Genomic DNA, 16140 nt, shown 5'->3' with positions numbered 1-16140 from the left:
AGGTTAAAACTGCTCTGAATTGCAGCAGCTTCTGATCAAGGACCGCCTGAACCAAAAGGAAAACCATGAGAAGATGCAAATCATGTTGAAGACCTTTATGCAATCCCTAATCCTGTAATGCCCCTGGATGCTCTGCCCATAAGACTAGTAACAACGCACACAAGTCAACAAAATCAACACCCTGAACAACCTAATCCAAAATGGATAAAAAATTTTAATGGACATCTGTTCTTTCAAACCCACAGGTTCTCCTTTAAAGGGGCATCTCTCTTTCCGTTTTTTTCTACTTTGGAATGAAGCCAGTGTTCTCTCTTGAACACATATTTCTGGCTATCTCTGCCTTCACATATAAGTAAATTTCATCAATTAAAACTAATTTGCTTCACAAAAATGAGTAGACACAGGTCTCATAGAAACACAAATATTAAGATGTTCAACCTCAATTATTATTAGATAAATGAGCTACCATATCACCTCATGCCTGTAAGAATGTCCTATGTCAAATAGATGGGAAGAGGCTGGAGATATAATACAGAGATTAGGGTACATACCATGCTATACGTAACCGGCCTGTGTTCAAGCCCCGCAAGCCATGGCCTTCCAGATACCACTGTATATGACACAGCCTTGGAGATGCCCAAGAATACCACCAGCCCTGGTGGTGGTATGGCCCTGATGGTTTCCAGTACTGTCAGACCATCACTACACCCTCAAACCTGGCACTGAATTTCTGGCCCAATTGTGTAAGTGTGATTTGGGAGTGATGTCCCCCGGCCCTCTGAGCACTACTTTGGAAAACACCATCTCCCACACACATACCGCCCCTCCTCACCCTCTAACAAAAAGATGAGAAACAACATTGGCAAGGATATTAAGAAAAAGAAATCCTGTTGCTCTGTAAAAATAGAAAGTGGTACAGCAGTTATGGAATAGTATGAAATTCTCAGAATTAGTATGGAGATTTTTGTTCCTTCAGAACTGAAATTCCATATTATCCAGGAACACTTCTTTTAGCTATTTATCCAAAGGATATGAGGACACTACTTCAAAAAGATATTCTCACCACTATGTTCACATCAGCATTATTCATAATAACTAAAACAACCTATATGCTCATTAACAGTAGACTGGAAAATTAACTTATAGTAAATAGTAAATTTGCTCTACCCTTAGAAAAGATAAAGTGTGCCATTAATGAAAACAAATGGATGTAATTTGATGCTACTATGCTTTTAAATGGTTAGTTGGTGACATTTTACTTCCATATGTGTGCATTTTTAATATAGGGAGAGAAGTTCTGATTAGCTGGCACAAAATAAAACTATTGGAAAACTGTAGATATAAGAAGTAAAAGATAATTACTGGATGCTTTCACTCATGTGGAATATGAGTTACTAAGGAAAAGAACTGACAAAACTAAAACAAAATTATTATGGCTATTGGTGGAAAAAGGATCTGGATACAGGGGATTTTTGGTTTTTGTTTTTTGTGTTTTTTTAAATTTTATTGAATCATTGTGAGATAGTTACAAGCTTTCATGTTTGGGTTACAATCACACAATGATCAAACACCCATCCCTCCACCAGTGGTGTTGGGACAGTACTGGAACTTTTTTGGTGGTATAAAAAATTATATAGATATACAGGGATATTACCTATATTCACAGAATTTGTTAACCCTTAAGTTTTATAATATTGTAAACTTAAATTAATAAAGAAAAAAATACCAAAATAAATTTCTGCATTATTCATTGTGCTTTTTCATTCAGTGTTATGATTTTTAAAAATTGTATGTTTTATATCATTGCTGCATTCTTCCTCTAATTCCAAGTTTTAAAAGCTTAATTTTTTTGTTTTGAAATGCATGCTAATTATATAAGAATAATTGGAAAGAAAGCAAATCTTCTGTTGACCCACGGTCCAGTGACGGTCAGTATTAATAACTTCCCACACTTCTTTCTAGTCTTTAGCATATAAAAATAAACATGTAATTGCATTAAATTTTTTAATATGCGAAAATGTTAAAAGTAGATTAATTAATATTATATTCAAAGGAAATCTCTACTACTCAATACTTTCATGTTTTTTACAGTTTTATATATATAATTTTTTACGATGGATTAGTTTTGAATTTTAGTATAATCAACACAGAAACACAATCCTGACTCCATTTCAGTCTTAAATTAACTGAAGGATTTTTGTTTTAGCTGATTTGTAAGTACATAAGGTTTAGGTTAGCTTGGAAATCTACATCTCAACATGACCTTGCAAAATGGTTTACACAACAGTGAGCTCTGAGTTGTTCTGTAGCTTTTCTTGATAGAGTGAGATTAATTGTTGTGGTGCCTTTACCTCTTCACCCTGTTCTTCACTTTTTCAGAGACCAAACAAATAATATTTAAAATGCTCTTTATATTAACACTGTAAACAAGGAGAAAACATTCAAAAGAAAGAGTGATGCATCTTTGTAGCATGAAAACAAATTCTAAGATTTAAAAGGAGTTTTTTTAACTTAAAAATTTCTGAGGAGTGAGGAGGAGAATAAGTTTCACTCAGAGCAATTTATCTCTTATCTTATTTCAATTAAATAATAGTCATCTTCAAAATTCTGATTCATTAGGGTAAACTCCTCTCTTGGCTAGTTAAAAGTAAAGTTAGCACTACCACTTACGTTTCTGTTACAACCTTCCTTAAAGACAGAAAGAGATGTAATTTAAAGGGGAAAATTGGCAATTAGTTAACTCTCCCATTGATTAACACAGGATCAGGAGAAGATTTGATTGAACTCCTTGAAATAATTGCCACGTATGGGTTAAAGAATTTCAGAGTAAATCACCTGCCAATAACACTTGATTAATTGTCCATTTTCAATATGGCCAACCTCTTCTCTGGCATCAGCTTGTTCTTTTTTTCCCTTATGTAGTCCTTTAAAAGTACAGACTAAAAATTTTCACCTTCTCTAGGGCACAACAGGGAAAAATAATGTAGAAATCATCAGGACTGATTATGTCCCCAGGAAAAGACATCATTTCTAATCAGTCCTAGAAGTAATGACCATTTCCCTTTTACAGGGGGAAAAAAAATCATTCCTCTTGGAGTTCTAATAGATCACTTAGGATTTCAGGGAGGTATAAAAGTAAGATACTCAAGGGGAAAGACAGAGAAAGGTAAAGCCTTTGCAAAATAATGATTTTTTGAAAGCAACAATACTCCTTAAAAAAATTGGCAGCCAGCCCACCCCATCTAGCTCTGAACACCCTTGCCCCCAGTCTGAAAGCTGACGCTGCATGTAACCCCAGTCAGTTGTTTCGAGAGACCCCAGAAGCAACTCTCAAACCCAAATCTATGACAACACTACTCCTCAAACTTCACTAACTCCAAGAGCAAAACTGGTGGGTAACTGCAGATTCTTTACTAACTCCAAGAGCAAAACTGGTGGGTAACTGCAAATTCTTTTATCTGTCCCGGAGTAGCCCCATTAGAGGACAGGAAGTAATATATGTGAGGAGGTGAGGTCAAGGGCTTCCAGTACATCGATGGTGTAAAGGAGTAGTGTGTCTATATAGCCTAACTACGAGTCAACAGCACTGAGAGTAGGAGATCCAAAGCACATAAATCAGGCTTTACAAAGTACCTGTCAAGGAGGAAGGCTTGGGGGTAGGAGGAAACTTTGGGCACTAGTGAAGAAAAGTTAACACTAGTGGTGGAATTGGTGCTAGAGCATGGTATACCCAAAAATCAACTATGAATAACTTTATAAATCATACTGTCTTTTAAAATATTAAAAATTAATAAAAATTTTTTTTAACTTTTTGGATCACACCTGGCGATGCACAGGGGTTACTCCTAGCTTTGCACTCAGGAATTACTCCTGGCGGTGCTCAGGGGACCATATGGGATGCTGGGAATCAAACCCAGGTCGGCCGCATGCAAAGCAAACGCCCTACCCGCTTGCTATCACTCCAGCCCCAATTAATTGTTTTAAAAAGAAAGTTGTTGCTGTAGTCAAGAAAGTAGTCAAGAAAGTGACTACTTATAAGTGATTCCTTATAAGGAATCAAATATCTGAGAACAAATACAGCACTATATTTACTGGCTTCATAACCATGGGTAACTCAGTTGAGCTATTTTGTTCTTAAATTTCTCTTTTATCAGTGAGGTAGGTTCACATCACTCTTCAGTATAATAAAATATTAAAATGAATATAAAATATTTTCATTATTGCTTGTCAGGATACAATATTGTATTTGCCACATAAAAAGTATTTATCCTATATTACCTTATGAAATTTAAATTTTAGCAAAGGAAATATTGACGATTTCTGAAAAGAGGAGAGTGATAAAATTGGGAGAGAAAGGTGATCATTTGGTGATCAGGGAGGAAGATAGTATACAGATTGAAATATGAAAGCTGAAAAAATGCTAGTTGTATTCATACTGGGAGAAGAGGTTCCATGAGGAATGTGTATAAGTCTGTGGTAGATAATACAGTTTGGTGAGTTGCAGAATATCAAGACATCTCTGGAACATAGCAAATGGTGAAATAACAGGAGATGGGAATGGAGTGAGATTCTGGAAACTTGTACATATATTGAGAAAGAAATTTTGTATATGACAACTTGCAAAGAGTTGGAGAACAATGATATGCTGTCATAACAGTTCACACTCAACAATAAGAAAGACTAGTTTAAAAAGCTTAATCTTCATAAATTAGCCTTAATAAAATTCCAAATCTGCAGGTGCACTAAGCTTAAACATTCCAATACTCTTGCACTAAAAAAAATATAGAAAGATTCACAAATTAAGAGTATTTCGTATTAACTACTGGAGACCATCATTTAATACACAAATTATTTGTTCAGACCTTCCAAATAAAGGCATGTGCATTGTAGAAAAGTGAATTACTGAGAGTACTTTGAAAGAGTATTTAAGCATGGATTTTTGGGTATTGATTTTGTAGCCTGCAACTATACTGTAGGCTGGCCTCACATTCTGGGGAAAGGGCAACTCAGAGAAGGGATCACCAACTATAATGTAGTCGAAGGCCATGTGGGGGAAGGGAGTTCCGGGCTGAATGAGGGCTAGAGACTGAGCACAGTGGCCACTCAACACCTTTATTGCAAACCACAACAGCTAATTAGAGAGAGAAAACAGAAGGGAATGCCCTGCCACAGTGGCAGGGTGGGGTGGGGGAGATGGGATTGGGGAAGGTGGGAGGGATGCTGGGTTTACTGGTGGTGGAAAATGGGCACTGGTGAAGGGATGGGTTCCCGAACTTTGTATGAGGGAAGCATAAGCACAAAAGTGTATAAATCTGTAACTGTACCCTCACGGTGATTCACTAATTAAAAATAAATAAATTTAAGAAGAAGAGTATTTAAGCAATAGTTAGTGCACAGTCCAATCCTTTAATTTCAGGTCAAGAACAACAGAGTTATGTCACAACTGGGATTCACCTATTGTAACCATCCAAACTTATTGTAACCTATTGTAACCTATTGTAACCATCCTAACTTATCTAAATAGGATCCATCTGGTTGGAAATGTTCAACACTCAATCTGCAGAGACACCCCAAAAGTAAATTATTCAAAACAATGGTTATCCAATTTTACATTGACCCAGAATTCCTCTTCTTCGCTCTCTAGAACCTCATCCTAAAATGATCCCAACTGTTTTCTATAGCACTCATAGTATCTGGCTCTTCAGGTAGCTCCGGAATTTAAAAAAATATATATTTTATTGAATCACCATGAGATAGTTAACAATCTTTTATGTTTGGGTTACAATCTCACAATGATCAAACACCCATCCCTCCACCAGTGCACATTCCCCACCACCAAATTTATTAAGATTCAGTCCACTGCCTCTGAAGTCTCACACATTCCAAAACTCATTGTAAACCAGCTCCAGGGTAGTTCCACTAGTTATCTCACAGGCAAACTCAAAACATCCAAAGCTAAAAACTAATGCTTTCCCCAAACCAGCTGCCCAGTAAAGGCATCGCCATCCATCAAACTATTCAACCAACAAAATGAGGACTCCCTTTGTTCTCTCTCTCTTCTGCATCCATCAATCATCACAACCCTAGCTTCTATTGCCATAATACCTCCTCCCACTCATTCCCTTAGGTTATGCCTTCATCATTTTGGCCTGTGTCTCACAGCTTTGTTTGGCTCACCAAAATGTACCCTCCACTGAAAATCATGATAGTTATAAAAGGAAAAGCTATTCATATTGGTTTTCTGCTTAAAATTGTTATCCTTTACATGCTAGCCTCAGGATAATGGCCATTTGGTGACAGGACACAAGACAAGACTGTGATCTCACTCCTTTCTATCTCTGTGTTTGTTTTCTCCAACACTACATTGCAGCCCAGCTAAGCCACTTGAATTTGTACATACATCTACTCTGCAAGCCTATTTTTTCATTGGATTTTCCTAATTTTTCACTTTACTTCTTTTCTTCCTTTAGAACCCAAGGCAAACCTTTTACCTTACACTCTGTAGATTAACTGTGTTTCCTCCATACTCTAAAACACATCCTTGTTCTTACCCATACCTGACACTCATTCCATTGGGCTACACTCAGTGGTTTGTCTCACTTAATTGAATCTCAGATCCCTCAGGGAAAGAAAACTCCTTGTATTTATTTCCTTATTCCTACACCATGTAGCATGTAAAAACACACGCATAATAGTTACTACAATATAAGTGATCATATGACTATAGCATGTGTGAAGAATGAATTTTGGTTTTGTCTGAGCACATTCCCTATGAATATTCATTTGATGAGAAGGATCTTATTTGTGGATTCCATCAAGTGAAAGAATAAACCAAGACACATTTAAAATAAGCATTCTTTTCTATTGTAGACATTTCCAAAGAGTAAAATATCCCCTTAATCCCTACTATAGAGAATAACCATTTTCCCCTTACACTGATAAATGTAGTGGAAATCATTATAGAAAAATAGAGCCCATATGCTTTGTACAGTCAAATTCAGGCTCTTCAGTGAAATTCTGAAATTCTAAAGCCCTGAAAATAAAACTGTTTTAGAAGTTCATGTGGCAGTATAACCTGATCTGACTTGAACATAAATGATGACAACACATGTAACTATGAGCTGTTTTAAAGTCACAATTGCACCCTCAGGATTACAATTCAACACTTTTTCTGTAATAATCCTTCAGTTTTACCCTGAAATCTTATTAAACGTAAAGAAAAAAATAACTGAAGGTCAGAGAGATAGTGCATCAGGTAGGGGTGCATGCCGCCAACCTGGGCTCAATCCCTGGCATTTCATATGGTCCTCTGAGCACCTCCAAGAGTAGCTCTAAACATTACCAGGTGTGACCCAAAGACAAAAATCAAAGAAAATAACATCCTCCCCAAAAAAATTTTTTAAAAAAATCTTTGGATTTTTTTTCTCAGATTTCAGGTTCCATATCTTCACAATACTGTCAGACTCTTAATTTACTCTTCTTCTAGTCCATACATACTATTCCTTACTAAGGATTCTGCTGTCTTCTTCAAAATTAACTTTAGGGAAAACTTCTATTTAATAATTGATGTAATAAACAAAAATAGAAATAAAATTAATTCTAGTACTTAGAGTATTAAAAGTCATGGAGGCCACCATTTTTGCAATCGCTCTACTCAAAAAAAATTGTTTTAAGTTTCTTACTCTGCATTAGTTAATTTCTTATTTTATTTATTTTCTTAAAGAATTTGTCCTGTATTTATTTATTTATTTATTTATTTATTTATTTCTTGCTTTTTTGGTCACACCTGGCAATGCAAAGGGGTCACTCCTGGCTCTGCACTCAGGAATTACTCCAGGCGGTGCTCAGGGGACCATATGGGATGCTGGGAATCGAACCTGGGTCAGCCGCATGCAAGGCAAACGCCCTACCCGCTGTGCTATCGCTCCAGCCCTAGTTTCTTATTTTAAAGGTATAATTCTTTTTGAGGGGAAGAGTAAAGTTTATTTTACATAACTGAATGAAAAATACTCCAAGAAACAGCAAATAATATTTAATAGGGTCTCATGCGCCCAGACGGTGGTGGTGCCCTATTTGGAGGGGTGATTGCTATGTCCAAATAAACTCCTATCTGGAACTTCTGCGACTGCAGGGTCATAGAATCATCTGTCCCCTTCCTCCCAGACATGGTGCTGCCAATCTCCTTAACTCGATAGCCGGGTCTTTTAAGGTCCGTAAAAACAATGGCAAAATTGAAGTGTGTGCCCTTCTTTCTAGCTTCTGGATAAACTTCCTTTACTAAACTAGTCAACTCTTTCAAGGTTGCATCCATCCAGGTGTAGATCTGCAGCTCGCTGGACCGCACGTTCCCGCGAGAGTACTCGTCCATGCGGTGGTGGCGGCTGTTATTGGTGGTGGAGACACGGAGCAGCAGCGGGCATGTCTTCTCCCGGTCGATCGGCTTTTCGGGTTCCTTTTTAATCTCCTCCTGGGTAACGCGCGACTCCACCACCATCTTCTTCCTCGGGCCTGGGAGACGATCACTTTAAAGGTATAATTTTTATTATGACAGGAAACATTCCAGGTAGCTATAAATATTAAACAGAGGCCAAGAGAGATAGCACAGAAGTTAAGGCACATGCCTTGCATGTGCCAACTCTCTTCAATCCCTGGCACCACATGGTCATCTGAGCATCACTGCTTCCAGAAATACCTGAGTACTGTCGAGTGTGCCCTGAGAGCCTCATCACCTGAGTAATCCCAGAACCACTGTTCTTGAGCAGCATAGTTAAATACAAAAAATAAATAAATAAAAACCTCATAATGGAGGGAAAATAGACTTACAGACTTTCTTTACAACTTCAGAATGAATAAGAGACCTTTGTAACTATTTTTATATGAAATTTAGAAACAAATTTTAAATGGATGGTTAATTTGATTACTTAAATGAAAAAATAACTTGGAGAACATTTACACATTAATAGAAATAACTTTCTATAATCAAAGTACACAAAGAAAAAGTTAAACTGAAAATAACAGTTCTCAGAATAGGAAAAACAAATGGTTCTCAAAAATAGAAATTATCTTCTATCACACGTAAAATAAGGGGAAAAAAACCAGAATTCCAGGAGAAAAATATTTGGAGAAATTATATAAAATCTCTCCTCCCCTCCACCCCAAATGACACTGGGGTGACTCTTCAGACCCATATTCTCCCTTGAACACATAACTCGCTTGCCTCTCTTTGCTTGCTTTTTCCCACTCTGGAGAAGCTGGTGTTCTCTTAAGCTTGTATTTCCTCTCTGTCTCTCCCCTCTCATCTTTCAAAGTAAGGTTCATTCAGTAAAAAACTATCTTGCTTCACAATTTCACCTCCACCTGAAATTCTTTTCTGTGAGGAAAGGAATGGCCCCAGAACACCTATTTCAACAGACTTTTCTTGCCTGTAAAGAGCAATTCCTCACTCCAGCTTGAGTTCCCACCTGATTGGGCGGAAGGGATCATTTCCCACACTGTGCAGACCAAGTGAACTCCAAAGAAAGCTTGATGGCTGCCCTGTGGGGCTGGCAGGATGTGAACAGCTGTGCTGTAGCAGACTTTACTCGTCCTGACCCAAGTCAGTCATTTCTCCCAGAGCTGGTGGCTGAGAGAAACGAAAGCACTCTCCTGCAGTCTACCTCCCTTGCTTTATGAAGCCACTGGCAACATTTTCTTACCCCCAAACATCTCCTCTCCTGACTCACAATTTTCTTTCTCATCCTCAATATCCAGTCAGTTGTTGACCCTATTTCCCTGCCTCATAATGTATCTTGGCCCTATCATTTGTCCTCACCAACCCCACTTAGTTCAGACCCACCTCATAACTCTCACATGTATTTCAATAGATTATTAATTCATCTTCCAACCCACCCACAGTACAGCTAACAGAATTTTATGTTTAAATCAAAAGCTACTATAAATTTCCTTACCTTGATAGTTTCTGTAATCACAGAATAAAGCCTATGATTACTTTAACTCAATCATAGTAAGGCTCTAGGAATTTGCTCCTCTCCACTTTTATCTAGAATCCTCCCTACTCCCCTAATTTGACCCATGCCCTGCAATCCATTTCTGGAATGTGCCATGCTATTGATCATCTCATAAATTCACAAAGGCATTCCTTCATCCTAAAAAGCTTCCCCTTGGGAGCTGGTGAGGCAGTACAGGAGGTAAGATGCTTGTATTGCAGGCAGTCAACCTAGGTTTGATCTTCAACATCCCTAGGGACTATTTCTGAACTTAAAGCCGGAGCACCAGAGGCTGTGCCCCAAAAACAAACAAAAAGACTTTACTTTTGTTTTACTGTCATTTTGTGAATCTCTAATTCTCTTTAAAAATCCACTAAGGTGGGGCTGGAGCGATAGCACAGTGAGTAGGGCATTTGCCTTGCACGCAGCTAACCAAGGTTCCATTCCCAGCATCCCATATGGCCCCCAAAGCACTGCCAGGAGTAATTCCTGAGTGCAGAGCCAGGAGTAACCCCTGAGCATTGCCAGGTGTGACACAAAAGGAAAAAATAATAAATAAATAAATAAATAAATATCCACTAAAGTGTAACCTCCATAAAGCACTTATGTAAACCCCAGGTAGAACCATCCATTTAGTTCACCCCAGTGAGACGCACATAATTATCTGTTTTAAGTGATTTTGTCCCCACTAAGCCAATGTGATAAGATCTAAAGAGGCAGTATCATCTTTCTTTTCTTTCCATCTACACATTCACAGCATCTAACACCTTGGTACTCAATGAGTTAGAGAAAAAACATTGGATGTAGGCTCACTTTAAAAGCAAGTAAAGGAAAAGTATTAAATATCATGAAAAAAATTTAAAAGAGACTGAAAATCATTCTATAAGTGAATAAAACTATAATTAATAGATGTCTCCCAGGAGTTGGAGTAATGATGAGTTTTCTTCTTTAGCCCAAACCCCCAAACAGGGTATCAGAGTATTGCCTTTTTACTTCTTCTGGAAGCACTGATAGTTTATAGATATGAAGCAGGCAAACAGGTAGATAGGGAAGGACTCCCTATGGCAATGAACTCCTGAGTTATAAAACCAATAGTGCCAAGGTAGCAAGAACCCACCTTGTGGACACAGGAACCAAGGCCTGATAAGACCTTTACCTGGCACCAGCACAGATCCAGAGAAGACCAAGAGGAACAAAGGCCAGGAGAGGAATACCAAAGAAGACCATCATTACCCCCAACTCTATCTAGTTGGTATCCACCCTAACAATGAACCCTTACCTAGGTTTTTTAAAAAAATAAAAAAACATATGGGCAGCTTGGGAGAAACCCTATAAAAGCCAACTTGAACAAAGGAGTCACATGCATGCTGCCTGAGCCCATGTGCTGCTTGTGCCCTGGTGGTGCCTGAGCACATGTGTTGTCCACATCTCTCCTCTTGAGATGTGTCATTATCTAATGCTGAGATGTGTACTGGGTTTCTCTCCACCTATGGAGAAGCCCGCATTCTCCTCCTCTCTTTCCCCCTCCTCTATTATATTTCATTGCTCATTTTCTGAAGTTCTTTTCTGTGAGAAAGGCAAGACCCTGAAAGGCCTGGATATGGTCAGGACTAACTCTCCTTTTCTTCAAGGAGTAAGGTCCACAGTCCTAGATTTCCGTCCTAGATTTCCCCCTCCCGCCATTCCTGTTTGGTGGAGGTTCATTCCCACATCAACAAAGTCACTTGGGGACCCCACTGGCATCAGAGAGATAAATTTTAAACAGCATTAACATCCTTTAAGATATTAATAAAAATATTAATAAAAAAGATATTAATCAGACTTCCATTGTATCCCATTTCTAATTCTACTCTTGTCATCCCTGCTGTCACCAGTTCCAAGTGTTCAAATTCTCTAGCAATGAGAAAGTCCTTCTGAAGATTAAGTAACAAGTAATTCTTCTTTCCTATAACACTTAAAGCCAATTCCCTGACTCTTTCCAAAACACTGCCTGAGAAGACAGTGTATTCTGGTGGTTCTTCATTCCTGCTCTTCTCTTCGGTGTTCCTGTCTGACTTCCTTTAGCAGCCATGCCTTTCATTCCCAAGCTGCCTTATCAATAAATATAGTCCAAACACGATTGTCTTAGCAACCCTGGTACTTGCTTCAAGTCAAACTAATTTCTGCTTATGAACTGTCTCAGAAACCTTATGTTTTATTTATCAACTATCTTACAGTACTTTATTTTCCTCTCTTTATATTTGTCTCTTCCTCACTCCCTCCTAACCACCACTCCCCATACACATATAAACATACAGAGAGACAAAAGCCTCCATTATTTGTCTTTTTAAACAACTACTAATGTTCACAAAGTACACATTTATATTTAAGATGGCGCCAGACTCTCAAGACAGATACACTTTTGGTTCCAAAGATACTTTTAGGAGTCGAGAGAGATTTTTGCCATCAAGAAAAATGCCTAAGAGACAAACACTCTGGAAACTAATTGAATAGAAAAAAGTTTAAGCCAAAGTAGAAGAAAACTTTATTTTTTTCTTGGCATTCCCGGAATGCATATTGGCCTCTGTTCTAAAATGCATTGTGTGTGCAAAAGTGACAGAAGCAAAGATTTAGATTCACTGTGGGATGAAGTATCTATAGATTAATAAAAACTGGCTGAAATTTCAGAGAAAATAGAAATAATAAAGAGATGCCAGAGAGAGATGAATATACAAATTATACTCAAAATGGTCTGACTCTGCTCTTTAGTATCTTATATAAATAGTCAGTATATAGCAGAAAACTCAGTCTGATGTTATATTTTTTAAATATCTTTTTCTTATCTTAAGAATTGATAGTACAGTATTCCCCTGTGCCACTCCTAACTCAGCATGTTTGTTACTCCTTGTAATGTTTTCTTTCAGTTCCCTGAACTCCAAGGTTTTTGTTATAAATTGAACCAAATCCCTACAATCTCATTCTATAGAAAATATACATAAACATATCATTATCTTAATCAATGTAGTAAGTATTTATACATTCAAGTGAGGAAACACATTTTTGTACCAGAAGAACTCATCTAGTTATAAACTGGTATAAAACAATGTAATTATCCCTTCCATTTCATCTTTTAAATCTCAGCACATTTTCAAATTCCTCAAGAGACTTTACTACTCTCTTGATCCTAGATCTAAATGACTTACTTATTTTTTCCATAAGTTAAACAAATCTGTAGTTTCATTATGTAACTTTAATTTCATTGGCATTCAGTTCTCTATTTATTTTTAAAATATATAAAGTTTCATGAAGGCAAGGACTTTTTTTTAATTGAATCACCATGAGATATAGTTACAAAGATTTCATGTTTGAATTTCAGTCATACAATGATCAAACACCCATCCCTCCGCAAGTACACATTTTCCACCACCAATGTCCTCAGTATCCCCCCATACCACCCCTCCCCTTCCTCCTGGTAGACAATTTCCCTCTTACTCTCTCTCTACTTTGGGCATTATGGTTTGCTATACAGATACTGAGAGGCAATCATGTTTAATCCTTTATCTACTTTCATCACACATCTCCCATCCTGAGCGATCCCTCCAACTATCATTGACTTAGTGATCCTTTCTCTATTCCAGCAGCCTTCTTCCCCAGCTCATGAGGCAGGCTTCTAACCATGGAGCAATCTTCCTGGCCCTTGTCTCTAGTGGGCAAGGACTATTTCTGTTTTTCTTGTTTTGTATCCCCACCACACAGAACTGTATCATATGCATTGTAGAGGTGGCCTAATAAGTATTAATAAATTAGTCAGTAAAAAAATCAAATACTGTAGTTTTAATTTTTGAAAATAGAAAAGTACACATAACACAGATTTTAGAAAAATCTACTTATATAGTGCTTATCTCCAAATATTATTTATCTTAACATGCAAAATAAGCTAAATGTAACACAGTTACATAGTAATAATAGAAACATCATGTTTGTACATCCTGGCCCATGTTCACTGAGAAGATAATGTATTTCCTTGTCCCATTGTCTTTGGACTTAGTCTTGTGTCTTGTTTTAACCCACAGAACATGGGCAGAAATAACGATATAGCTAGTCCAAGCAGAGACTCACTGGGCACTGTAAATTTTAGTTCATCATGAGAAAAAATCACCTTAGAGAAGATTCCAAATGAGAAGATAAGCTAAGCTTAGTCTAGTCTAGCAGAAGTGTAGCTCACCTTCAGACGTGTGTGCTCAATAAAGTAGTGTTGTCTTAAGCCATTGGACTTGGGAACTGTTCACTATGCAAAACTGCAAGAGCATAAAGCTGGCTACAACCGCACAGAATCTTCTAAACAATTAATAAAAAGAGACATTATTTAACACTCATTAATTTATTTTATATAAATAAAGAATATTAGTTTGGAGATGAAAGTAAACCTAGGTATTTTTGTGCTACTGTGTTCTGCCATATTATCATTATCTTGCTACCACTGTAGAAGAGCAAGTAGATGAGTCAAGAGGACTGTTAATACAAAACCCAGAATTGAGGCCTGTTAATACAAAACCCAGAATTAAGCTTCACACTAGAGCCCAGGCACACATGGGTAAGCATAGTCTGTTTATGAGGGCTGGAGTCTCAACTATTAAATATACCACAATGCAAAGAGCAATATAACTCATCCACACAGAGCAGGAATGGAAGCTAGAAGTGCTACTCTAAGGAAGTTTCTGGAAGAAAATAAAACACAAAGTCATTTGCATTCTAAACGCATTAATCTCTTTCCCCAGTATTTTCAGAATATTCTATTCATAGTACGTATTAGAGATATCTTGTATTCAAACTATTTATGCCTTCCCAGTCTCTGCTGTATAAATATCACTCCCTAAAAACTAAGTCCTCAATTTTTTCATCTTTCTAACTTCTCGAGTTACATAGTACTAACAGAAAGCAGGAATTCAGGAAAAGTGTGAGAATTGAATTTTTTTATTCTTTTCTAAAAGCTGTTTCTTGTGGATCAATGATAAATAACTTGAGGCATATAAGTGCTAAGTTGAAGAAAAATTGGTAGAGTTCTGTGTTAGGTAATTTTAGAAAATTCAAAATTCTCAGGTACAGTGGCACTCTTCCTTGTATATAGCTGACTCTGGTTAGAGCCCTGATGCCCAATATGGTCCCCAAGCCCTCCAGGACCAATCTCTATGCACAGAGCCAGGAATAAGCCCTGAGCATTGCCAGCTGTGGCCAAAAGGCAAACAAACAAAAATTCTCAAGTTATCTTTGTAACAGAAAACGGATATCCAATGCCTAGAAAGGGCAAATATCTCATGCCTAGAAACCTGAGATTTTAGACAAAAATTTTTAAAACCACTAGATTCATGCTCAGATAAATGCTAATTTCTGATGGCATTTGTTAAGACTTGTATCTATGATATCTCTACAATGCTACAAATATTACTGAAAAAAATCATAGTTCAGAACCAGAGGTAACTCAATGGCTGGAGTACATGCATTATGCATTATATGCAGCAGACACAGATTTAATCCCCAGTACAGCCTTGCTCACAAGAAACCAGGAGCATCCTCTTAAGCATCAAGCCAGGATATGACCCCAAGAACCATCAAGTAGGACTCAAATATCAAAAATCACAATTCATGGTTATTGAATTGAGAAATTGAGAAATAGCTCAACAGGGTTGAAAGGGGTTGAATAGATTTCTTGTATATTTAAGATCCTGAGTTCAATCCTTGTACTGATAATCATCCCTACCCCAAATTTCAAGCATCACACAGGTGTAGGCCAGGTAACCCCCAGAAATACTAACTTGAGCACCAAACCATCATATTTCCACTAATAGAGTATTTCCAGCACTGACACTCTTTTCCCACCAAGAATTTCTGTGGAGGCCCTTATAAAGAAATTATATTTCATACATAAAGGGACACTTGTATCACTTGCATCACTTGTCATCCCGTTGCTCATTGATTTGCTCGAGCAGGTGCCAGTAATGTCTCCATTCGTCCCTGTTGCATACTAGTGCAGCCCAATGATGTCTGCTCGCTCCAGGAACATGAAGAGCCTCAAACCATTTGTTCAGGGTCTTGACAAAGAAGTCTAACCATCTCATAGGTGGGCGGCCAGGCGACCACTAGACTAGAGCTGTTACCGACTGGATTCCACAAGACA

The 16140-nt window shown here is 37.6% G+C and overlaps 1 protein-coding gene and 1 long non-coding RNA gene across 2 annotated transcripts in view; one reads left to right on the top strand and one right to left on the bottom strand.

The window, feature by feature from the left end:
- Positions 1 to 16140, top strand: part of LOC129405540 (uncharacterized) — a 541664-nt gene that overhangs the window by 438245 nt on the left and 87279 nt on the right. The gene's annotated exons all lie outside the window — the stretch shown is intronic.
- LOC101542736 (histone deacetylase complex subunit SAP18-like) lies at positions 7968 to 8520 on the bottom strand. Its single transcript, XM_055141266.1, has one exon. The coding sequence runs from the start codon at positions 8492 to 8494 to the stop codon at positions 8033 to 8035; it is 462 nt and encodes a 153-aa protein (XP_054997241.1). The 5' UTR covers positions 8495 to 8520; the 3' UTR covers positions 7968 to 8032.

This window comes from Sorex araneus, chromosome 1 (assembly GCF_027595985.1).
Source record: "Sorex araneus isolate mSorAra2 chromosome 1, mSorAra2.pri, whole genome shotgun sequence".
Classification (NCBI taxonomy): domain Eukaryota; kingdom Metazoa; phylum Chordata; class Mammalia; order Eulipotyphla; family Soricidae; genus Sorex; species Sorex araneus.
The sequence above is the reverse complement of the archived record's forward strand: the minus strand, read 5'-3'. Positions and strand labels throughout refer to the sequence as shown.

Bases quoted from the DNA above. Each gene is read 5' to 3' on its own strand.
- LOC101542736 (XM_055141266.1), bottom strand. From the start codon at position 8,494: ATGGTGGTGGAGTCGCGCGTTACCCAGGAGGAGATTAAAAAGGAACCC.